The sequence below is a fragment of the Chelmon rostratus genome, chromosome 12 (genome assembly GCF_017976325.1).
Source record: "Chelmon rostratus isolate fCheRos1 chromosome 12, fCheRos1.pri, whole genome shotgun sequence".
In the NCBI taxonomy this organism is placed as follows: domain Eukaryota; kingdom Metazoa; phylum Chordata; class Actinopteri; order Chaetodontiformes; family Chaetodontidae; genus Chelmon; species Chelmon rostratus.
Window position 1 is genome coordinate 25109292 of NC_055669.1, and position 24886 is coordinate 25134177.

General features: G+C 41.3%; 1 protein-coding gene across 2 annotated transcripts in view; it reads right to left on the reverse strand.

The window, feature by feature from the left end:
• Positions 1–24886, reverse strand: part of myo10 (myosin X) — a 120340-nt gene that overhangs the window by 24097 nt on the left and 71357 nt on the right. Inside the window, exons 5-19 of one of the 2 annotated variants that reach the window (XM_041948486.1) lie at positions 17929–18063; positions 17713–17837; positions 17083–17096; positions 16567–16651; positions 16275–16378; positions 15624–15753; positions 14274–14392; positions 12771–12917; positions 12323–12423; positions 11317–11383; positions 10906–10998; positions 10210–10278; positions 9895–9977; positions 9114–9222; positions 7977–8057 (exon numbers count right to left, since the gene is read on the reverse strand). In XM_041948486.1, coding sequence (XP_041804420.1) covers positions 7977–8057; positions 9114–9222; positions 9895–9977; positions 10210–10278; positions 10906–10998; positions 11317–11383; positions 12323–12423; positions 12771–12917; positions 14274–14392; positions 15624–15753; positions 16275–16378; positions 16567–16651; positions 17083–17096; positions 17713–17837; positions 17929–18063 — 1462 coding nt within the window. Of the gene's footprint in view, positions 1–7976; positions 8058–9113; positions 9223–9894; positions 9978–10209; positions 10279–10905; positions 10999–11316; positions 11384–12322; positions 12424–12770; positions 12918–14273; positions 14396–15623; positions 15754–16274; positions 16379–16566; positions 16652–17082; positions 17097–17712; positions 17838–17928; positions 18064–24886 lie in introns of both variants that reach the window. The other variant, XM_041948485.1, reaches the window with a different exon arrangement.

Sequence of the window (24886 nt, forward strand, 5' to 3'; positions counted from 1 at the left end):
CTGCTGACACACGGCTGTCTAACTACTTTAATCCAGATCCTCTGTGGGCCACGTTACAGTTACTGTCGTATAAGCTTGCAGTTGCACTTCAGTGGCCCCGAGCGGCAGCGAGAGATAATTGGTCATTACCCAGAAAGTGTTAAATGAGCTTGTCTCATTTCCTCAGGCGACCTTCAGTGAATCCAGTTTCATCCTTTCGCCTAGAAGATTTTCTGCCTCTGATTGTACTCAAAATCTCAACTTTGAGGGTAATGATTTTCCACATAGATGAATCCATCCATTTTTTCCAATTAGTCCTTTAATTTCTACTATATAATCACAATGATACGTCTTTTAGCTGCTTATTTTGTCTGACCAACAGTCCTGAACCGCAAAGGCACTACATATACCATCATATTAACAGAGCGAAGCAGCAAATTCTCACATTTGAGAATCTGGAACCAGAGAACATTTGGCAGTTTTGATGCTGATGTTTCAGCATTTGATTGTTGCACCTTAAAAGCTGAAAACATTGGAAGACTTTCCCTCTGTCAGCATCAACATTCTTGCTTTAAGAGCATCGAGAACTCCAAAATCTCTGTTTCTCTGTCAGAAGTCTTGTTTGCTTCTGGGCATCCAGGTCTGAATGTGGGAGCCAGCAGGGATTATCACTCCCCGCTCAGTAGGAGCTCCTTCTCTGAGTTCTGGGGAATCCCTGGAACAATGTTTTCCCCTCATAGATGGATAGAAATCCAACCTAAATCCCTGACCCTGCTGGATTTAAGCCTGACCCAGATTGGATGAGGATTCTTGCGTTTGTAAATTCCTCAAAAATGTCAATGACACAAAGGAAACCTGCAGAGGTAGAGCTACTTGTATGAAACCAATAAACACACAGATATCATGGACAATTAAGTTGCATAGAAAACGTCCTCCAGCGTCTTCTTGAATAACAGCATCAGACCGAATGCTGTGAATATTTTTGTGCAGGTTGTTTCTACTGAACAAAACGTCTTGAATCAACAGCAGCCTAAACTAAAATAACTGAAAATGATGCACTGACTGCATAACACAGCAGGTCAGTGTTAAGACGCCTGGTTGGCCTCTTCAGAAGAGAATATCAGAACAGCAACATGCTGGACGAAGAGCAGCTATGGGCTAGGAATGCAACAAACTTTCATTTTCCCATTATCCATTGATCTGTCAATTGTTCTTCCAATTAATCAATTAGTGGATTAGTCTATCAAATGTGCAAGAGCAGTGGAGAAAAACAGGCATCACAATCCCCCAGAGCCCAAAGTGATTGTCTTCAGATTGCTTGTTTTGCCTGACCAGCAGTCCAAAAGCCAAAGGTACTCGATTTACAGCAGAAATCACAGAAAAGCAGCACATTCTCATATTTGTCAAGCTGGAACCAATCAAATGTTTGGCATTTGTACAACAAATGACTGACATTTATTCCCATCTCAGCATCACAAAGACGGATTTCAGAAAAGAAACATAACCTTCAATCCAAAGTGAAATCCCATAACTGAGCCATTCTTACACAACCATCGTCATCATCATCATCATCAGAGAATCGACTTTCGCTTCGTTATCATGTCATTGACTGAACAGTCTCCTCATCACGTATTCAACCTCTATCATGCTTTGCCTTGAAAGCTCGATTACAATACCCATCATGCTCTTATACAGCATTGGTTTGCAGGCTCCATCTCAAGTTAAATGTTTTTCCTTCTTGAAATTCAATGTGGATCATTTTGGTTCTAAAACCTTCAAGTCCAATTAACAAGACAACAAGCAGGAAACTTGAGGGACTGTCTGTTCATCCGTGCATGGCAGTATACGGTACACAGCAATAACGACAGCGATGGGGCCAATTCTTGTTGTTAAAGTTGTTAAAAAACAAGGTGTTGCAGCTTTTCTAGGCTGTTTGGATTGGTAGTACAACGACTATTTGACTTTCAAATGGAGAGACTCTGCAGAGAGAACACAGATAAGCCTTAAAACCTTTCCCACCTTTGGACCAAATCTAAGATCCTTGCAATGAGAGAAACGCAGCAGTCCATACATTGATTTAGATTGTTCTTAATATCTGTTGTGTCTGGCTACAAAAAGTCACAAAAGTGACTGAGCAGGAGAGTTGGATATAAATTATTATCATTCAAATCACCTTTAAACACGCATGTTTGATAAAATCACTTCTGATTTTCTCTTATTTCCCCTTTATGTCACTGACCATTCTCTGACAGCAGATGCTACTTTTTCAGTGAAAAGAGACTGGACTTGAAATCCAACCGCCTGAAAAGCCTGAAATCATAAGAAACTCGCTTTGTGCATCTGTCATGTAGCCGAACACAAACCGCTGCATCTCATCTCATTCCACAGCACTAAAGCCCTGCGCCTGACATTAAAAACCCCGTGCAACAAGCGTGCACTTGAATGCACCGCTTCCCGTTTAAAACATGCATCAGGTCTCACCGTGCATCGTAGCTGCCCGCTTCGCTTCCTTCTGGGTTTGTCAGAGACAAACGGAAAATGACGGAAAACTTCCCAGAAGCTGCCGTCTGTCTCTGTCTGTCCACACACTGACCGGCTCACACACTCACACACACACACAAGCGCACACACACACACACTCTGCCACCACAGAGTCAAACAAAGGCTTTCAAACCCACAACTCCACTCCCCTTTTGTGTGGAGAGGGAGGGCCGTGGTTGCCATGGCGATGCGTCTCCTGCTGAGGCTAATTTGTGCGGGCCACTTGTAGGGCCTGACAGAGTGTGTGTGTGTGTGTGTGTGTGTGTGAGACAGAGAGAGAGCGAGCGAGCAGGCTGTTTACATTCAAACGTGGTGGCGACTTTTGTTTCCACTCACTGCAGTTCACTGGTCTGATGAACTGGTGCGATGCTGCCTCAGACTGGCTTAACTGGACTAAACATGAGCCTTGATGGTGATTCAATCGTACCATGTATGATCCTCTCAGTTTATTATGTTTTAAATCTTATCACGAGGCAGTTTACATTGTAACAAACAGTGATAATAAAGTCACATTTTCTGTGCAGTTTAGCCATTAGCTAAAAGTTGGAACGTGGAAATCATGTGCAGCCTCATCACCTGCACTTTGTACCTCCTGTTATTTTAAACTTTCTCCACTTTTACATTTATTATATTTTATTCAGGTATGTCTGTGTGTTCTATTTTACTATGTATGTATGTATACTATGTACTTATATTTTGCTCTATAATGAACGTCTTGGGCACAGAATTGGAATAATTACAGTTCCATGAATGAAGTTTTTCTCTTATATCTGGTCTCTATCCAGTCTCTTATTTCATGAAATTCTGTTTTTACAATTCAAGCAAAATGCAATTAAAAACTGACAAATGTTGAGTTTTTGTGTCAGAACAGTGGAACGAATTCATACATTTGCATTACTTTGAAAAGTATTGCAGTAAACACTGTGGCATTGATTATAACCACATCACCATATCCAATGGGACACTGCTGGTCCAGACGTCCTTGCCAAAGTCCATTTTCATGAAATTCAATTCTGCAGAATTTGCCACGTCTGGTTTTGCTCATGGGTGTATCAGGATAACTGGATAAGATGCTCCAAAATGGTTAGATTTGAGTGTTTTACAGTTGTTTCTTTTGTAGTGGATGTGTGTGGGAAAACGTCTTCGTGCTGGTCATCTGTGTTGATTTGCTGCATCACAGTCACTCCTCCTGGAGGTTTGCACAGGAACAACAAACTGTGAAATTTCAGTTTCTTCAGGTGTGTTTTTATACACGTATCTGTTGTAAAATATGATCCAGCTACTGGTGATGTGAACAGGGACTGCTAGCATGCTCAGATTAGCATACCCTGACCTGAAATCAGACAGAGCCATTGATTTATCTGAACATGTCATAGATTCCTGGAATAAATCAAACCGGTCTCTTCAATCTGTGCACCAATAACACAACTTCACACTTTCGCGTACACCAAAGTCCAATTTTGCAGGTGATACGGCAAACCTTCCCATTAACTCTGTGCAGAACAGATCCATGGTCAGCTGACCTTTGTCATCACGATAACAGTAATAAACACATAGTTAACATGAAACGTGAAACAGTCACAGTTTGGTTGGATTCAAGCAACAAAACAACTTTGATGGTTTGGGTTAAGATAAGTTAAGTTCAGTTAAGTTAGATATAGGTAGTTATAAGTTTGGTTTCACATGAGACTCAAACATTGGTCTCCTGGGTGAGAGTCCTGTCTTCGTTTGAACCATCCGACAACCCTAACCTCCACCCGATGTGGACTTTCTTGTCCTTTATACTACACCACATGACATTTTTTTATGCACTTTGATTGCAACTGTTCTCCACAGAAGATAATGATAGTCTTGGCGGATCACCTGCATACAAAGCTGGACTTTGGCGTACGCACTGCTTGCAATTTGAAAGTGTGAAGACGTCTTATTGCAGACAGATTGAGGAGAACGGGCGAGTTTTAACTGATAAAAACAGACGTGTGTGTGTGTGTGACTGTATGGCAAGCAGTTTGTTCTAAAGACACAAAAACACACAATGTGCTGTCAATACACGTCCAGTCCTGCCAACCACAACAACAAAAAGCAATAGATCAGCCTCCGGTACGTTGTTATTACTGTCAAAACACACACACACACACACAAACACACACACACACACACACACACACACAAAAAGAAGGGTTGCTGTGGTGATGGCCGACTGCATTTGTTGAGCGTAGATGATGAGGATGACAGCTTTTTGTGTGCGAGCGAACGTGTGTGTGTGTGTGTGTGTGTGTGTTTGAATTGGAGTCGTTATGCCTGAGAGACACAAAGGAAAATGTCTATAAATGCTGCCTGCTCGTCATCCTTTAATCCGAACTGAATCGAATACTTCTGTCTGCTCACAATACACCTAAAGTGTAAAAATCACAAAACACAAACTTAAAAGATAAAGAAAGTCTTGATTTAATGTATCTGGATTATTATGAGTATGTGAGCTGAAATTAGAATTTTTGATCTTTTTTGCGTTTTTTAAAACTTTAAATACAAAATCTGCTTGACAGAAATGAGACTTTAAACAGGAGACAAAGACTGATGAAGGGAAATCTAAAGACTGCAAGCAACTACTTTGGTTTGGTTTATTTGATCTAATCCAGTTTCTAGTCCAGAGTTTCTGCACTTCTCTGATCTCTATAATGGAGGTGACGTGATCAAAGTTCAGATGATCCAGAGTCAGAATAGCCACAGCTGTGACAGTAAGACCAGACTTGAAAAAACCAGCATTACAGATGTGCAGTTACAGAAACACTGCTGCTACAGTCCCTGAACTTTCTGTAAGACTCCTGTGTCTTTGGCACATGCACAAACGTGTGTGTGTTTGTTTGTCCTCGTTTTATTTACAGCCAACAGTCTGTCCACACTATTCTGCATTCGGTCAATATATTGATATTTCCACAGAGAGTCCACTTACCATCTGCAGGAGTCCCATGACCCTGCAGGCGTTTTCAACACCGTTACATCACTGCACCCTAAACAGCTGTTGGTCAGTCAGTGTCTCAGTGCGTTTACCTCGCTCTGAATATGTCCAAAAACAAAACAGCACAGCTGCAGGTGGGAAGTGGTTCTGCAGGTTTCTGAGGCGGACCAGTCCAGTCCAGTCCAGTCCAGTCCAGTCCAGTGTTCGGCTTTGGTGTTTAATTCTACCATTTCTCTCTCACAGCATCATCTCTGCGCCCTCCTCCCCTCTGACACCTGCTCAGAGTCAAGCAGGCAGATGACAGGGACGCCTCTCACGGGCTTTAAGGGGCCACGTGCCGCTTCGCCCTGACCCTTGTTTCCCCTGGGGCAGCCCCCCACCTCCCTCCCTCACTACATTAAACCCCATTCAAAAGTCATCCTCCAGCCTTGTTTAACATTCGATCAGAGTCCAGACGGTCGTGTTTCGCCTCGTAAAAACACGCTGGCTGTCCAGCTGGTCTCTCAGAGGACACTAAAGATACCCACTGTGTGTGTCTTATCTATGTATCTACAGATCTATGCATCTTATCTATGTATCTACAGATCTATGCATCTTATCTATGTATCTGTCTGTTATCTACTTCAGACGAAAATGTATTGTATGTATTGTGAATAGTGTGTGTGTGTGTGTGTGTGTAGGGTGGTAGGAGCATCCTTCCATTCTCAGAAGTTTATAATTTCTGATAATTAGTAGGAAAAATCGTTTGATTTCTATGCAGCTCTCTCTTGTACAGAGGATAATGGATTTTAACAGGCTTCCTGTTTAAATAATAAGTAAAAATGAACATCTCTTTCAACTAAAACTCTTTTTCCAATTATAATAAAAACAAAAGATTTTCGACGATGCTTTCCTGAATCAAACACAAAGCTGCGATGAAATCAGATGAACCTGGATCAGATCTCAACTGGACACAGGCTGGAGTGGTCTCACTTCTCTAGTTGGACTTCCTTGGTTCGTTGATGTCAGTGCAAATTATTAATAAATTCTAAAAATAATCACCAGTTGTAATCATTAACTGCTGATTAGATGCTTTAACCCAGCAGCAGTCCAGTGTCGTTCACAGCGACGCCTTCATCACAAACACCATGTGCTCGGGGAAAAATCTCAACAAATGTTCACAGGCTACTTAAAATATCACCTAGTTTCTACCAGACAACACATTAGCAGAGACACATTCTCTGGAAGTAAACCACCACCGATGACCAGGCATGGGAACTATCAATACTGACTGACATCACCAGTCAATATGAGCCATTCCGTGCTGATCGGATTTCGCCTTAAACTTGACACATCTGACGTCTGCAGTAATGTTGCTAATGAGTCAACGAGGCAGCCAGACAGCTATGGATAAGTTACTGATCTAAGAATAGTCCTGCCAATGAGTTCGTCAATACGCGGTCCGCCAGGGGAGTTTGGCCGATTTCAAACCTCGTTTTGAGCCGCAGGCTGTGGAGAGGCGATGTTTGGACGCCGTCTTTCCAGTCACAATCAGAACATGAAATACCGAACGAGGAGATTAATTTTAATCCAGATTAGATGACAGTGATCTTCTTAACATTCACTTGTTTTTAAAAAAAAAAAAAAAACAGACACTGGGGGTTTCCTGTTTACGTCAATACAGTTTAAGACCTGATATAACCAGCTAGTGGCCATCAGAGGAACTGCACTTTACGCCACCTTAAAATCCAGCCATGATCTCTCTGTACTTCAAACCCGTCCTGGTAAGATTTGTCATTGTAGTTTTATACTTTTGCCTTGTTTTGCTCATCGATGCTGTCTCCCTGTCTGTCACTGTATTTCTATTTGTGTTATTTTCTATTTCCTGTAAACTGTGCTGCCATTTTGCCTCTCTTAAAAGGGAATATCCTGCTTAGATACAATTAAAAGAAAAAAGTCAGTATCTTGCAAATGTTCTACTTTTCTCCAGTTTTTCAGCACCTAAAACCAAAGTTCAGTATAATGGTTGAACAATGTTGGGAAATGCTTTACATTACTACAAAAACGGTACAACTGAGATATATTTTGAGCTGGGATTGGTTACAGGATCACCACACATCACTCATAAACAGATATCAAATACAATATTTTGTGAATATGGATTATCACCGGTCAGTGGTGGGAGTCACTGTGCACGCCGTGAATCCCACCACTCCTTCCTGTATATCATTTGTGTACATTATCCCCACATTCTCCACTACTCCAGCCTGTTGCTAGGCAACCTGGGGTCAAAGGGCACCCAAAGGGCCAGACACTTCTCATTCCTGTCTGCGGCTGGTCGGTGGGGGAGGACTGTGTGATTATTAAATGACAAACGATTCACACACACTCGGTGATACTTCAGTGCTCCGACATCCTGACCTGCTAATGTTTGCTAAAGGCAAAATGGTGTGTGTGTGTGTGTGTGTGTGTGTGTGTGTGTTTGTGTGTGTTCATGAATACTTATATCAGCACTCACCTTGTGTGTATTTGGTTTGATGCATCGAATGAAATACGGGTTGGAAGTGCTGAGCGTGGCCATCAGGGAGTGCAAAGAATCCTGCAACAAAACAAACGCTTCTGTTAATACCAGTACTACTACTACTACTACTACTACTACTACTACTACTGATGCTACTAATGCTACTACTACAACTACTACTACTACTACTGATGCTACTACTACTACTACTACTACTATTACTACTGATGCTACTAATGCTACTACTACAACTACTACTACTACTACTGATGCTACTAATGCTACTACTACTACTACTACTGATGCTACTAATGCTACTACTACAACTACTACTACTACTACTGATGCTACTAATGCTACTACTACAACTACTACTACTACTACTGATGCTACTACTACTACTACTACTACTACTACTATTACTACTGATGCTACTACTACTACTACTACTACTACTACTACTACTACTACTGATGCTACTAATGCTACTACTACAACTACTACTACTACTACTGATGCTACTACTACTACTACTACTACTACTACTACTACTATTACTAGCACTAGTATTTGTGGAAGTTGTTGCCATGAGTTACTGCAACTACAACTGAAACTGCAATAACTTGTAATTCTACTACTTACCACAACGGTTATTTCTCTAAAGTACTACAACTTCTACTACTATACAGATCACATCTACTGCTGCTTGTACAATTCCTGCAGTAATGGCTGCTGCTACTACGACAGCTGCTACGACCACTATTACTACTCGTTATTGCTAATTACTACAACTAAGTAGTGAAGTTGAGACTGCAACTTCTACAAAGATTACACATCTTGTGATTACTACTAACAATACAATAGATACTACTTCTACCACTGGCATTATTGAGTCCACCACTACTACTGTTACTGGTACTACTACAGTACTACTGCTGCTGCTACTACTACTACAGCAGCAGCTGTTGCTAATGCTACTACCACTACTGCTAGTGACAGAACTAGTTAACTACAAATAATGTGGATTCCTGTGTAACCTGACTAAAGATCAGTGAGCTCTGTTGTGTTTGTGTAGTCCCTCATGGTATTTAGAGGAAGACTCTACAGTAAACACGCTGTTTATCGGGGACTTGCCTTGAACTGCGAGCTGACGGTGGGCCGGCGGTGCTTGGAGCTGCTCTTCAGAGTGTCCTGTTTGTTTCGGCTCAATACGTGTTCAAACAGATCGTAGACAAAGTCCAGCCTGACAAAACAAAGAGAAAGAGTCCGAACAGACATGCTGAGAAATATGTCTAAACATGAAATCAAATGAAGTGGAAAACAAACATGGATGCAGCAGAGCACAGCACAAGTAAGGTGTCAAAACTAAACAGTAAGTGTAGTATATATATATATAAATAAATGCAGTAGATATATATGTAAAATAGCTGTTACCCAAGCTTGACTGATAATGCACCGTTACTCCAATGATAACTTAAACTTTCATGCATTCCAAAACACTCATATCAGAAAATAAAGTGAACAAACATTTCAATCAATGTGATAGTCAAGTCTGGTTATTACCATATTTCTGGAAGTGTAGTAAAAAAAATCAAACTTGTGCGTCCAACAAAGAAATGAAATCCTTTCTACTTTTCAATTTTGATTATTGTTTGACAAAAAGAGCTTTGAAAAAGGTGCAGACTGCAAACAATGAACAGATTTTACCATGTGGGACTGCAGAACTGTGCAGAGGACACTCGCAGACTCGAATCATAATTAACATAATTAACTGTGTCACGATTTACAGGTTTTAAGTTTGAATTCTTGGTCTGACTGAGAGACTGAGAAAAAGACGCAGACCAACACGTCACTTAGCAAAACACTCTGTTTTATATGTGAATGATAAAGAGAAGCTGGAAATGCTGCAGCCTACCTGCTCTCCCTCAGCAGGTTGAGGATGTCGTCTCTGAAAGTGTCTCTGTTCTTCTCCAGCATGCCTCTCACATCGTACACCACCTGCAACAAACCACAAGGGGGCGTCAGGGAGTTTTATGGGAGCAAAGAAAAGAGGAGCAGCACCTGGACATGAGTTTTCCTCTGCGGCTGTTCAGTTTAAACTGATCAGTTTTTACAAAAAAAAAAAAAAAAATGGTAACAAACAAAGAAGACAGAAGAAGAACAGGTCATATCTGTTATGCTTTTCTTTATTATCTTTACTAAAACAGGAGCACAGATTTCAGGGTCTTACCTCTCCTGCATAGTGCCTGACTCCAAAGTAATGCACAGCAACACGTGGCTTCACATAGAAAGGGTTTTTCTGCAGCAGAGGAAGGAAAACACTTCATTACTTTTGACAAATATGGACTTCTGTAAATCCCGAGGCCTTTTATCTAATGGTTTGTAGCATTATTTACAGGTAAAACAATTGATGATTATTATCAATTATCATATGTCATAATTTCTCAAGCTTTGCTGTGATAACAAAGTGACATACCCACCCCCATGCCATATTTTTAAAGCTGCTACTACTGAAAAAGACGAGTTTATTTCATTGATGCAATAATGATGAATGAGTCGCTGAAATAATCTGACTGGTTTCCTGGAGCTGAGGCAGTTTTTCAAGACCTCTTAAATGACAAAATCAGAATTTCTCAATTAAAATAATAAAGAAATATTCAAATGCTGATGCCTTGATTCATTTACTGCTACTTGGGCTGATATGACTTCCAAAAGTCTTGATAGTCGTAATACGTTCATTGCCGTTTTTTCAGATGCATCTTAATTCTTATGTTCTGTCTGATGTTAATTGGGCAGAAAAATGCAGCTCGGAGCATTCACTCAAACAGTGACATTATTTTTTTGGTCCATGGTCATTATAAAAAAAGCTGTCGGACCAAATTTCGTCCGGACATCGGTTATTGATTAGATGGTGAAAAGGTCGTACTGAGTGCTGGCTGTGGAGTTTCTCCAGTAAGGTGTCATCTGTGGCTTTGGGGAAGTGACTCTCCTCATTCATCAGTGCCAGGAGCCCCAGTTTCTATGGAAACACAGAGAGTTCCTCATCATCATGATCACCCTGCTCTTGACTTCTGATCTCAGTTATTTTTTAATCTTAAAATCAGCATCTTTTATGTATATATATTTTCTGTTCCCTCTTGTTATAAAACACATCCAAAAACTTTGCTTTATGGTAAATATTAGAAGGAATATCACGTCCAGTACATCCTGCAAGTACCTCAAAATCATCATCACCTCATTATTTATCTTACCTGCAACCACTTTCTAGAAATACTTTAAACCAACAGCATCATCTTACATCCTCCTGTGCTTAACTTTCCAGATCTTCTTGACGTACCTTCTCGATCAGATCCAGACACTCTCCGTTGTCGATCCAGTTGATGTCAACCCAGACCAGGCCCTCTCTGCAGGAAGCAGCCAGAAAGCAGAAACGATAGGTTCAGAGACATTTTACAGCAGCAAATGAGTAAATGGAGCTCTGCAGCAGAGAGGGATAATATTTCATCTCAACCTGGACAATGTTTTTAGGGAAAACCTTCATGTGTGGTAGGAAAATCCAGCTAACGGCATAATGTCCTCGTACTGTGTTATCGAAAAACATCAAACCAAGAAGACAAACAGCCAATAGAGTTTCGGGGTCTGCAGACAAAACTGGACCGCCTTCAGACCGATGAGCTCACCAGACGGTGCGGGCTTTGCTCTGGGAGTAGACTTGAAATGATGTTTGGTATACATATGAAATCACAGTTCTTGGCAGACAGTCTGCAGGTCCTGATTTTCCATGCTAGCTTAGCCAAAGCAAAGCAGAGACTGAGGGCCAAACAGCCTTCTAACACCACCCGAAACTGAAACTTATTTAAATTACAACATGTTCAGTTGGAAATATTTATTTTATGCGAGACAATAAACACCTTCACTGTTTTAAAACTTGACAAAGGCATGAAGCAACCCACAGCTAGCATGAATGATCCCTTTAATGTGGTTTGACATTGTTACTACCACAAATCCAAAGTGTTAGCTCGTGGGCTAGCGACGGCTAGCCTTAGCTTCAGCTAAAGTGACCTACTTTGCTCCAATTAATTGTCCAAAAGCAGAGAGTAGCCTGGTTTCTGCATCTATTAGGTGTTATGTTTGACCTATACTGATTATTTTGGGGGGAAATATTAAATTTAAAAGCCCACAAAGCACAAAATGAGAATGTATATGAAACACAGTTTGCCTGCAGCCTGGAAACCTTAAACAGCCCTTTGTGGGCTAACAGCTGATAGCGTATAAATTCAGTTAGACTGTGCAGAGAAACACCAGACGAACCGATCCACCCTGAGTCAACAACCTCCACCTACTTGTTGTATTCAAGTTGCTCCAAGGAGAAAATGTGCTTGTTAAAATATTCCTGAAGCTTCTCGTTTGCATAGTTAATGTTGAACTGCTCGAAGCGATTGACCTGTGGGGAACAAAATTAAGCAGACATTAGATGCAGAAAGCACAGATGGAGAGTTAATGAACTGAAAAACAAGGACTCCCTGAGGTGTATTTACTGACTTCTTGATTAACAATTAAAAATGATTAACAGACGAAGGACGGGGGATTGGAATCCATTTTTTCAGTTGAATCTAATAAACCTTTTTGTCCTTGAATGAACAGTTCACATCAAACGCAGCTAAAAAGCTCTGAGTGTTCATTCTCTTCTCAATTATCAGCTTTTTTTGGTTTTACTTTATATGTTTCGTGAATACAGTGTGTGTTTAACAGTGCTGAAAGCGGTGAATACTTCCACTCGTCCAAACACACCTCGAAGTTCTCAAATCCAAAGATGTCCAGGATGCTGATGGACTTGAAGTCTTCTCTGCCCCTGATGCGGTTGTTGAGCTTGCGGATGATCCAGTTGAAACACTGGGAATAAAGTGCCATGGCCATGGAGTCTCTGGAGTCCACGGCCTGCAGAGGAGCCGGGGGAAACCGGCGGTTTGAAGGTGAGGCACAGTCGGTTTTCAGAGAGCCATACGTGATTTGTTTCACAAAGTTTTCATAGAAAATTACTTTAGAATTAAAAAATATATAGTTAAGCATACAAAGAAAATGCATGTAAATACTCTGTTTAGTGAAGCCACACATCTTTAACACCTCTTTAATAATGGCTGAGGTGGAGTTGAATATGTTAAGATTCAGTTTCATATTCTGCCTTTCTTCAAAAGCTTCACATTATTTACATTATTTCAAAAATAAGAGCTGATCTTTAACTTTCTAAGCGTGAAAAGATATTTTTTACTGCACCCACAACCCACAAATTAGATGAGTTTTCTCTAAACAAAGCAGAAAAGTAGCACCGCACCGACGGGACAAAGGTTCGTGGTGCATTTGTTTAAATACTAAAAACAATTAAAACGCTCCTACGTATTCAAACTTCGGCGTTCGTCAGGTACAGTAAAGAAATGTTAGTTCAAAACGTTTATAAAGATTACTTCTGGTTCTGAGGTCATTTCATCTTAGCGCCTCAAACAAAGGGTTAGTTTTAAAAAACAAACTGAATAAAAGGTTGAAATGAGTGGCCGAACTTTTTCTTGGTCACGAGTTTTCTGTGGAATACGTTTATAGTATCTTTAAAATTATCCACAATTATTGATTCTCGTGCCTTTATTCATTGATTGTCATTCTTATTTGTGGGTTTTTATCTGGTCACTCTGACCCTGGTCCCTGGTTCCAGCCTCTCAGATTTGCTGTTTCTTAGTTTTTATGTTATATTTTGGTTTTGCACTGTTGGTCACATTAAACAGAAATCCCTGCGGTCTGTAGGAACTTCACAGGAGGATTTCTCCATCGTCTTCTGACCTTTTTAGACTTTACGATTCATCAGTTAATCAAAAAACAGGTGCCAAACTAACGGACAGTGGACGCAGTCATTACTTTAACTCTTCTCTCATCAAACGGCACCAGGTGTGAAAACGTACAGAGAATAACCCCGCTGACGTCATCTGCACGTTTCTAACGGGCGGGGCTGTGGAGCTGAACTATGGGAATTTCACCTGTATTGCTGGTCGATTTGTGTCAGTGTGACTGCTGCTGTGGTATCATGTCTTTCACATGTTGCCTGCTGGCCTTCTCTGAGGCTTGATATTGATTGATTGATTGATTAATGCAGATGTGAGTGTTTTTATGCAGTCAGATTATATATAACTACTTATATACTACTAACTACTACTTCACAAGTATTTCAAAGACTATAGTTCTATTCCATTAAACAGTTGTCTTATAAAAAAAAGGTTAAATCCAGCCCAGTTATTGGTTTTTACTGACCTGTTCCACAGTGAGCGGTGTGCAGATCTCCTCGCCCCTGAGGATCATAGACCGATGGGTCAGGACCTCGGCCAACTGATCTGAGTTCAGCCCCAGGAGGTCGGACGTCCGGCTGAGAGCTGCTGATCAAAGGAACGCACAAACCTCATCGTCAGAGATTTCAGGGATGTCTGGACCAATATCTTTATTTTAAAACTTAAAACGTTAGTTAAAGGTGTCTTCTTGTAACATCCTGCTTTCAGCTCTGATTTATTGATTTGAGCAGGAGAGTTCTGCTGATCACTGATGTTTTTCAGCATCATCCTTCGTCTCAATCATCCAGCAAACCAGTGATCACGTGCTCATGACACCGTGATCAATAACTGCTGTCACCACCTGTTCGAGTGTGATCTTTGAATCTTGAATCAAACACAGTTGCATTGGTTCAGTCTGGTGATAAAGTGATCTTAAAGGCCAAATGAGAGATTTCCACAAACTAAAAGGACAAAACACAGGAAGTCATTTTTTCACTGCCTTCCAAAAAGTTTGTCATTTCCTTAAAAAAAAAGGTCACAAATTAAAGTTCCACAAATGATCCTGACGTTTTCTGATCCGCCGGCTCTCTGGTTAAGGTTTACATTAAGGTTTAGGCAGGAAAGCTGGTCGGTTCATTCTAAATATTTGTAATTTAGCCCACATTTTAATAGTACAATTTATAATACACTTACAATAAAGTATACTTTTTATAGGTACTTTGAAAAACCACTTTAAGTGCTGCAGGATGAGTTTATTCATTTTTAATACATTAGTAGAACCTAATGACGTCTGTTTAGAAGTGCACTTTTTAAAAGTTTCTGTCAAACATACTTTAGATTAAGCACAAACAGAAGACTTTTCTATACTTCAGTTATATTTCTAATAAAGTAAACTGCTGTTTGGCCGGGTGGTGTCTAACTCGCATGCTTTTTTTTACCCAATCATGTTTTTTAAAAATTGCATTAAGTATTTCAGTAGTATGAGTTTAATAGTTTGCAGAGTGCACTAGAAAAATGCTTCTTCTTTTTTTCTTTAACAATATTTGTGTTTTTTACCTCAAAAGAAAGGAAAGAAAAAATAGCACACACGTGATTAACTGTGTAAAAACAGAATGAATGAATGAATTGAACAACTTTATTTTTCTGCTGCTATTAACAAAGTCACTCAGCTTAAACATACGTTTGCTCCTCACACACACCCGTCATAACTCACATGACCACTAGAGGTCCTCGTCAGGTGAACGTAAACATTGGACAAATAATTGATACTGCTGCTGGACGCTGGAAAACATTGAAAGCAGTAAGGACAGAGGGAGGTGAGGATAAACTCTCCCACCTGATTTGGAGGAGACCTGGGCTCCTCCGGCCGTCATGAACTCGATGTTCCCGGCGTGGAGGATCCCGGCCAGGAGGCGCAGGATCTCCCCGATGTTCTCCTCTGTGAACTGCATCGTTCGCATGGAATTCTGGGAAACACAAACACACAGAAGAAGCTGAAGAAAACCTCAAGTCGCAGCTTCGTGTTCTCGCTGCAGGCGTTCGGCCTGCGAGGTTCATTCCTCACAGGCTGATTTCGTTTCTTTTGGGTCCAGACTGAGAATATCTGTGAAAGCTGCATTAGTCACATCTGTCTTCAGCAGCTGATTGGTCGTTTGGGGTATTTTAGAGGTTTGGACTGACTTGAAGTTACATGTCTGTTGGTTTGGGTTTGGCAGCAGCGGTTTCACTTTTCAACTTTCTTACTTAGGGTTATGAAGAAGCGAATGAATGAGTCCCATACAGAAATATAACACAGACATGTACAGTTTGCACATTTAAATGTAAGTGAATGTATGGAAATTGAATCAAATCAACAATGAATCAAAAAGTAATCTCTAGACTGATATTTCTGTTCTGTAACTGTTACTTGCAGCCTTACATGAGTGAAGAGTTTGTATGACTGCACAGGGAAATGTTTCAGTGGTAAAGTCAGCTGTGTGCTGCGTACCAGAACATCCTGGAAAGTGCCGTTGTCATTGATTGTCTTGTCCGCGAGGTAGCCGGACTGTCTCAGGTAATGGTAGCTGTCAGGGTGGGTCAACCCGAACGCCTCTGCAGCGACACAGACAAGCACAAATACAAGTGCACAGAGTGATTTTGCAGCCAAATGATACGTCACATGACTGTTTTATTATCTTTACACTGTTCCTCTCTCCTGTATGCATCGTGTTACAGCTGTAAAGTCTGCCATTACAACAGAAAAAGGCCTTTTTATAGTATTTCTCTGTATTTAGGCTTACCTCTCTGCTGGCTGTTGGTTCCTGCTAACAGGGCGTAGAAGATGTGGTAGTTTCTCTCCCCTGGGTTCTGCCGGACCACTCGGTTCTGTAGGCAAAGACAAGCACTGCTATCAAGAACTCATATTTGGATCAACACGAACACGAGCGCAGACTTAGAGTGGCACTCCAATCAGAATATATACTTTGAGCATCAAGCACTGATCTAACATTTGCAGTTTCATCCTTCACAGACGCTGTGGTCATTCAGACGACTCTTACAGCCTAACGCCTTGTTTCTGTGTCTCCTTCCTTAAAGCTTCAGCTCTGTCTTTAATCGGACGTTGAGAAGTGTTTGGAACAAACATGCAGGCAGATTAGAAGAGCTGCAGAAGTGGTTTGAGCAGTTTTTAATGGTTCACCATTGAGAAGGATGAAACCTTAAACATGACCTGCCTATAAGAGTTCTGACGATTTTGATGAAGTGTCACTTTAAAGGAACTCAAATGCAACAGGTTGGAAAGGAGGAAGGATGCTCACCTTTTCTAAGAGGTCTGAGGTCAGAAAAGTGTCGGTCAAGGCACAAAACGGATGGAGAGTTTACGCTCTGCAAACAAACATCACTGCACACACTGCATTTGCCAGCTAGTTAGCCCACACCGAGTTCATACTAGCCATCTCAGCTACAAGCTCAACAAGCTAGTTAGCTAGGCCTCTGATGTTCCCAGTTGAACATCTGGATTGTGCATGTAGAAATTTCATTCACATGAGCACAACAGATTGGAAATTAAATTATTATGACTGATACCATCAAAAAATGCTTAAAATATTGTGCAGCCGAATGCAGTTTACGTCTTGCTGTCACAGCTGTTCCACTTTGTTTGCTAATGATTAGAAAGAAGCAGCAAAATAAAACAGTAATAAATATTCTTATTTTGCCCTCTACAGTGTCTCGCCGCCTGCGATCCTCAAGCTTTCCATAAAAGATTCAGAATTCTCATAGAAAAAAATGAATGGAAAGCAGTGGCTCCACCTGGTCCATGGCCTTCTGCATACCTTTACACTTACAAGTACTTCAAGTACTTCCTTCCTGTGTGTTAAGCCAAAGTGGGAAATATGCAGTGGAAAGGAAGTGGCAGCCACTTCACACTGATGGGATTCAAAGGATACAGTCAATGATTCTGCCTCCCTGGATGTTGCCCTTCTGGCTGAAATGCAGCTGGACAAACTTCCCGAAGCGGCTGGAGTTGTTGTTGTAGACTGTCTTGGCGTTTCCAAACGCCTCCATGATTGGACTGCGGAGTGAAGAGCGGGCAGGCTCATTAACCGGGCGGTGATTTAACTGTTCTTCTGCCATCTAAAATAGAAAGCGTTGTGTTTATTTACCTGCTCTCCAGCAGCGCCTCCTCCACGTGAGACGTCCTGTCTCTGGACGAGACCTCCAGGGAGTGCTGGCTCATGCACGACAGGAACTTCAGGATCAACTTGGTGCTTTCTGTTTTCCCAGCGCCACTCTCTCCACTGAGGGGGGAAAAGCACATGAGTGGTGAGACTACCAATCTTCTGAAGTGCCCTTGAGCAAGGCACTGACCTCCCTGCAGAGTGGTGAGAGGAGAGTAATGAAGAATCACAACATCTTTATTCCTTTTTCATATCATTTTTCAATCCTTTTCCTCTTGTTCCTGAAATTGATGATCTTAATTTTCATGATTATTGATGCATTAGTATTTTCTGCTGGGGGAAGCAGAAGCAGCTCAAGCAGTAACACCAGTAGCATTACTTGTACTAGTAGTACTACTAGCAGTGGTAATATTATTGAAGCAAATGTAGTTACTATGTGTTTAAAATGTTTTAGGATGTTGACCGCTGATATAAATTCAGCTTCAATCCTGATTCCAGAAACAAACGTGTAAAACACAACTAAAACAATGTGATAAGTCAATATATTTAATGTTTGACATCATCAGCTTCATTGGTTTCTGTAAATATCTGCTTATTCTGAATCTGATGCAGCAACACGTTTCAAACTGGTTGTGACAGGAGCAACTAAAGACTGGGAACGAAGTGGAACGCTCCAAAAACACCTGTTTGGATCATTCCACAGGTAAACAGGCTGATTGGTAACAGGTGATAGTATCAGGATTGGGTCTGAATCATCCTGGAAAGGTTGATTCATACAAGGGTCAACACTTTGTGAACACGTGATTGGATAAAGAGATTAATACCTGGACTCAGGAAGACTTCATCTGTAAATGACTGATTCTGTTTTTATTTACGTTTTACTCAGAGTCCAGTCTGTTTTGGAGTAATGGATGTATATAGGCTGAAAAGTGCTTGAGTTGTATTTTCAGAATCAACATCTTATTGCTTCTCAGAAATAACTGATGTTTGAGCCCTGGTTTGCAGCCTCCAGCATCTCTTTAGACTCCTGATTGGAGCAGAGAAACTGTGACACAAGTCTGACCTCAGCTGGTCAAAACATCTGAAAACTGTGTGGGAGCGAGTCTTAACTTAAGAAGAATCTCTGTCTGCAGGTTGTTTGTGCTCCAGGTCATGTGTACTCACAACAAACTGGGTCACACACACAGCTGATGGCATCATGGGAAATATTCCAAAATTCAACCACTAGATGGCGCACTGGATAGGGCTAATTAGCTGTGTGCTGACCGTCATCACTGTCATTTACTGATTCCTGCCTCTGACTGAAATAAAGGATGCAACAACACACACACACACACACACACACACACACACACACACACACACACACACACACACACACACAAAAACAAACAAACAAACAAACAAACAAACAAACAAACAAACACACACACACAACAACAACAACAACAACAACAACAACAACAACAACAAACATCTTACTCTACTCTACATTAGGAATGATCTGTATCTGTTTTAGTTCAGGAGTCAAACATAGAGGACATGCTAATGCTAATGTCGTGTTTGCTGGACGTGTAAACAGGCTACTGCTTCCTAACATTTAGCCATATTAACTCTACCTAATGTTTACAGCTTGTTCTGGTCGCCTGGGGCAGTCACTGCTGCATTAACCTTTTCTATTAGCAGCTGTAACTGAAGGCGAAGGAAGAACCTGCAGGTCATATTCTTCACTTGAATAAGCAAATATTGAATATATTTCTAAGGCACAGAAATGAACGTTTCTTCTTGAACGACCTGGTGTTTGTGTTTAACTGTCAGGCACCAGAGGGCCATTAAATGCAACACGGAAAACTGATGTAGAAAACGAATGTCAAAATAAAAAATCACCACGAATAAACGGCAGCTGCGTCACATGTTTGCAGCCAGCAGCAGATAACAGGGAGAGCGCAGCACGATGCTCGAGGGAAGCCCTCACAAAGTGACATTAAACATGAACCTGGTAACCCGCGGCCCCGCTGAGTGAGGTTCAGGCTGGCCACGTTAATTATTAACCTGTAAACTCATTACACTGACACGCAGAGCATTACATTAGTCCCCCAAAAACACATTAATCAACGCAAACAGGACTCTTCACAGCAGAGCCAAACACTCCAAGACCTTCAGACGACGTGCTGCGCCCATAAACACAAACAGCAGCTACAACAAAAGCTCTGTCCACTTTCTTTGTATGAATAAAGGTTTGATAAAACCAATGAAAAGCCTCTTTTTAAAGGAGGATACCAGCAGGGTTTCTTCATGTTTTTATCCATTTATCACAAACCATTTAGTCATAGTTTCTAATACTTCTGACCATATTTCAGTGCAGCCTTTCTAAAATTAATCTATACAAACAACTATATTAACACATGATGTAACTCTGAAAACAAGAAAAACAGACAAAGATTTCTTACTGTCATGAACTGAATGACATAAAAAAAAAACTCTAAACGCACAACAAGTTTTAGTTAATGGCCAAAAGTGGTGTGACATTTATCACCTTCCCTGAGAACAAGCGCCAGGCGTACCGACCATCATCGCCTGCACCTTCCTCATCACAGTTTGGTGGAGTTTAAGGGCGAAAGTCCTGTGTTTGTTTGGCCATCCATCCACCCAACCTTCTTCAATGTGTGGACTTTCTTGCCCTTTATACTACGTCACCTGACTTCCTCCTTTGCGGCCACTAGAGGTCGCCACCTAACAATGAACGTACGTATGGTTCGTAATAATGTACCTGCACAGACGACCTGTGCCACAGCTTCTCTGAAAGTTTCAACAGAATGCAGGCACTCGTTTTAAAAAATGAGCGTTACGTTTCACGTCATTTTCGGACAAAACTCGTCATTGGGATAATGTCTGGGTGGCTCCTCACAGGGGAAATCACAGCGAGGGCTTTTCACAGATGAAGTAAACTGAAAAGCAGAAAGTGATGACTTCTTTTTCTAGTTCGCTTACAAAGAGGCATCAAAGTACAACAAAGGGAAGCGGAGAGCAGAAGAGGAAGCAGCTAAAACTCAAACTGTTTGATTGACAGGTGAAGTCTGAGAGGTGCACAGCGAGAACGTCGGTGCAGACCACAGACAGGAAAACACAACATTCACATTCAGTCTGAGGGTCCACGAGCGTTGGACCAACCCAGGGGAATGACAGGAATTTCCTCCATGCAAACCAATGTATGATGATGGTGTGACATTTTATTCAAGTTCAATGGAATCTGGATTTAGATCTGAAATAATTAGTCAATTAATGTAGTCAAATATTTCTTAAATGTCTCATTCTTTGAGCACATTTTTTTTGTTTCATAAACTAAATGTGCCTGTTACATGAACTGACTGAGGGAATTCTGCTGGAAAAGAGGCAGCGAGCAGCATATGGGTGGACCACATTACAGCATGTCCTCCTCCTGGGGCGTTATAGTGGTTCAGAGGCCTGAGGTACATACCAAACAGTCACGCCACTGTGAAAAACACCCCCAGTCTTTCCTCTATCTCTGTCTCTCACCACTGGAAACTAATCTAATAAAGCAGAAATGTTCCCTGTTTCCTTTCCACTTAAGTGAGAGATTTCAGCCTTAAAGCCAGTTGGAGATCATTAGATGACAATAAACAATAAAAAATCTTGAATGGAGTTCATTCTAAAACCAAGTTCCTTCATAAAAATCTGTATTATGACAGAACAAAAAAAACAAAAAAAACATCTACTGTTCAGTGGGCAGATTAGATTTCAATCATCATGGAGATTTGAACATCCACCTTTAGATTCTTACAGTCTTTCAGTCTTAACGTTCAAAGCAGGCAGAATTAACCCCCTGCAGACGGGACGCAGACCTTCAATGAACAATGCACAAAGATGAGTTGGGATTAAAATCACCACATGTGAATCAACAGTGTTTTGTATATTTTTACAGGCACCTTTTTTTTTGTATTTTTGGGTTCCTGGCAGCTTTAGACTTTGTTAAACTGACAAAGTGAGAAATCAGGCTGATTTTTATGCTGAAAAAAGGGATATCATGCATGTTTGACAAAGATGAACGCAGTCAGTACTTATTTTGAAATCGTACTGGTATGTTTGGTCAGATTTAAAATTAATTTATGTGTAACTGGTGCTGAAAACATGTAACTGCATCTGACCGGGAAATACATTAATCCTCATCATTTGTCCTTTGGACGGCGCTTCGAGGAACACGGTCTGCTTTAGCTGCGTTTTATAAATAAAGCTGAACTTGAATGTCATGCATCAGCCGTGTGGTGTGATCAGTCATATCCGTCAAGTCGCGGCACATTCCTGATGGACAGAAAACAGGGCTGGAGATAATGTAAACTCTCAGGGTGTCTGGCTACAGCTCGAGACGTGACCATGTTACACATGTGGACAGATGTTATGAATGGGGGGGTTGCAGCAGCTCAGAGGCTCCACGTGAGAAAATCAAGTCAGAGATGGTTCAGGTCATTAGCCTCTTTGAAAGATGCTGTTTGAAGCCTTTTTAAACGTCAGCATGCCGGTGCCACTTTAATTATGACACCTCAGAACAACTGAGGGCACAGAGGAAATGATTGGTAGCTTTTATATGACACAAGCAGTTGTGCTTCTGTTCCTCTAAACTGAGAGCACCCCCTCAATGAACAAGACAAATATCTTGGAAGCGGCCCCTGCTTCACATCCTTTCACTGCCAACCTCCAACAAAAAGTCAGAAGGCTTTCGCTCCATTTGTAGAGGAAGAACTTCGCTGTTTGTCCGCCAGCTTGTTTTCATGTTTTTCTGCCCCCTAGTGGCCAAAACTCGAACGCTACAGCTTTAAAGTTCGTGCATCCTCGTGCATTTATAATCACACTTCATTTTGACTTTTGCAAAACCAGCAAAGGAGAAGCAAAGTTAGATTTTTTGTTTTTACTCATAATTGAATGTTTTAAGGTTGTTTATAAGTTTTAACAAATTTCTTCTTTGTATTCATATGACATGTTTATGTCCTTTGTGTTTTACCGTTTAGCCTTACCATGACACGTTGCTCTGAATTTCTCCTGATGCTCACTGCAGCATTAATTTATTACCAGTTCACGAGTTGAACTGGGCTCCGTTTTTTGGGGTCTTCATTCCAGCTGAAGAGAAACGGTAAATTAAACACAACTCCAGATCTCTCCAGTGGCTCTTTCCTGCGGTGGGTCAAACTTTCTTAAAGGGATTGGCTCTTACTTTAAAGGGCTTGGTGTGTGTAACTCATTTAAATAGCTTAGACTACAGTGACGGCCAAATCTGAAAGGGCTTGCTAAATGTAACTCATTTAAAAGACCTCTGGCTGAATGCCAACCGATCCAAACTAGGACACACACACACACACACACACACACACACACACACACACACACACACACACACACACACACACACAGCTAAGCAGCACCCTGCCTTTGTACTAATCCCTGGCTCTCCACATGCTGCTGCCACCCAAGGTAAACCCCCCACAGGCAGGAAGGAGGGAGTCTTCAGTGCAGCGACTGAGTGCGTTGGACAAACTGCCCTCATAGCTCTGGACCTCACCCAGGCCTTTTGTACCGAGGAGCAGAGCTGCAGACTGTGTTAAAGAGTGAAAGAGCTTCTGCAGGGACGGGAGACTGAGACAAAAAGTGAAACGCACTGAAAGAGAATAAAGTGTCTACACACGTTATTCATCTGGTTCGGAGTCTTCTTAAGAATTGAGAACTTGCTCGCTGGAAAAAAAAGTGAAATATCTCACCAAAACTTAAAGAAGATCAAGAAATATTAAAACTTATCAAGTCAATTAGTCACTAATTCAAAATGTAAATCTGAACTTTTCAGCTCCCTGGCAGACTGACTTTAGAGATGCGGGTCTGTTGGTGCAATACTTGGGTCCAGAGCGAAATATCTCAACAACTGTCGGATGAGTTGCTGTAAAAACGCGGCACAAACCTTCATGTTTCCAAAGAAATGAACCGTTTCGGTGAAGGCCTGATTTTTCACTCACAGACAACAAAAGGTTGAAGTTTACACCTGTCCAACACTTCAGCTCATTACCTGAAACCTCTGCAACTACTGACAAAATGAGTGTCAGTGAGGACGGCTGGGCTGTTTGGTAAGTCACAACTGAAACATAACAAAAGAACAAAAAGAAATCGGATGGTTTGAACATCAGACTGAATCATGAAATCGAATGAAATGGAAACTCAGTGTGATTATCGGGCTCTTTTCTCCTGACCATCCTCAGAACAAACTTATCATTGTTTGTCTGAACCTCCTCACATTGTGAGTCCAGACACCAGTGGCTCCTCTGGCTACCACTGCTCTCATTCATCAGGCTGCAACCTGCTGTCCACGCGATCAGGGCCGAGCCTGGACCCGGGGCGTCAGGACCTCCGGAGCTCTCTCCGCGAACACATGCCTGACTGCTCTAATCTTGCTATGTTGACATGATATGATATCTCATCATATATACGTAATATTATTCTTATTGTGTTTCTCATCGCCGCAGGTTCAACTCCTCAGGATACTCTACTGTCCCATTTCCTTGTGATCTCATGACAGTGAAAGAGAGTCCCTGAAGGCAGCGATTTCATCACATTCGCTCCTCAGATCACACATCCCGACTCTTGCAGCCTTCAGGCATGTATTCTTGTTAACGAGAGACTTTCAGACTGCAACACAAAAACCACTGACTGTGTGTGGTCTGTCTAACAAACCACAAGAATTCAATGTGACCTGTACATCACAAAAAAAAAAGAAAGAAAACAAACTCTGTTGCTTTCAGGCGCTCAGACTCGTCCTCACTCACGATTGACTGTAATGCAAAACAGATCAGCTCTAACCTGCGTGAGGCAATAAAAGACACAAAAACAAATACAAGTGTTAGTCACAAACCAAGAAACGCTCAGGTTTAAATAACCGCTCCTCTCA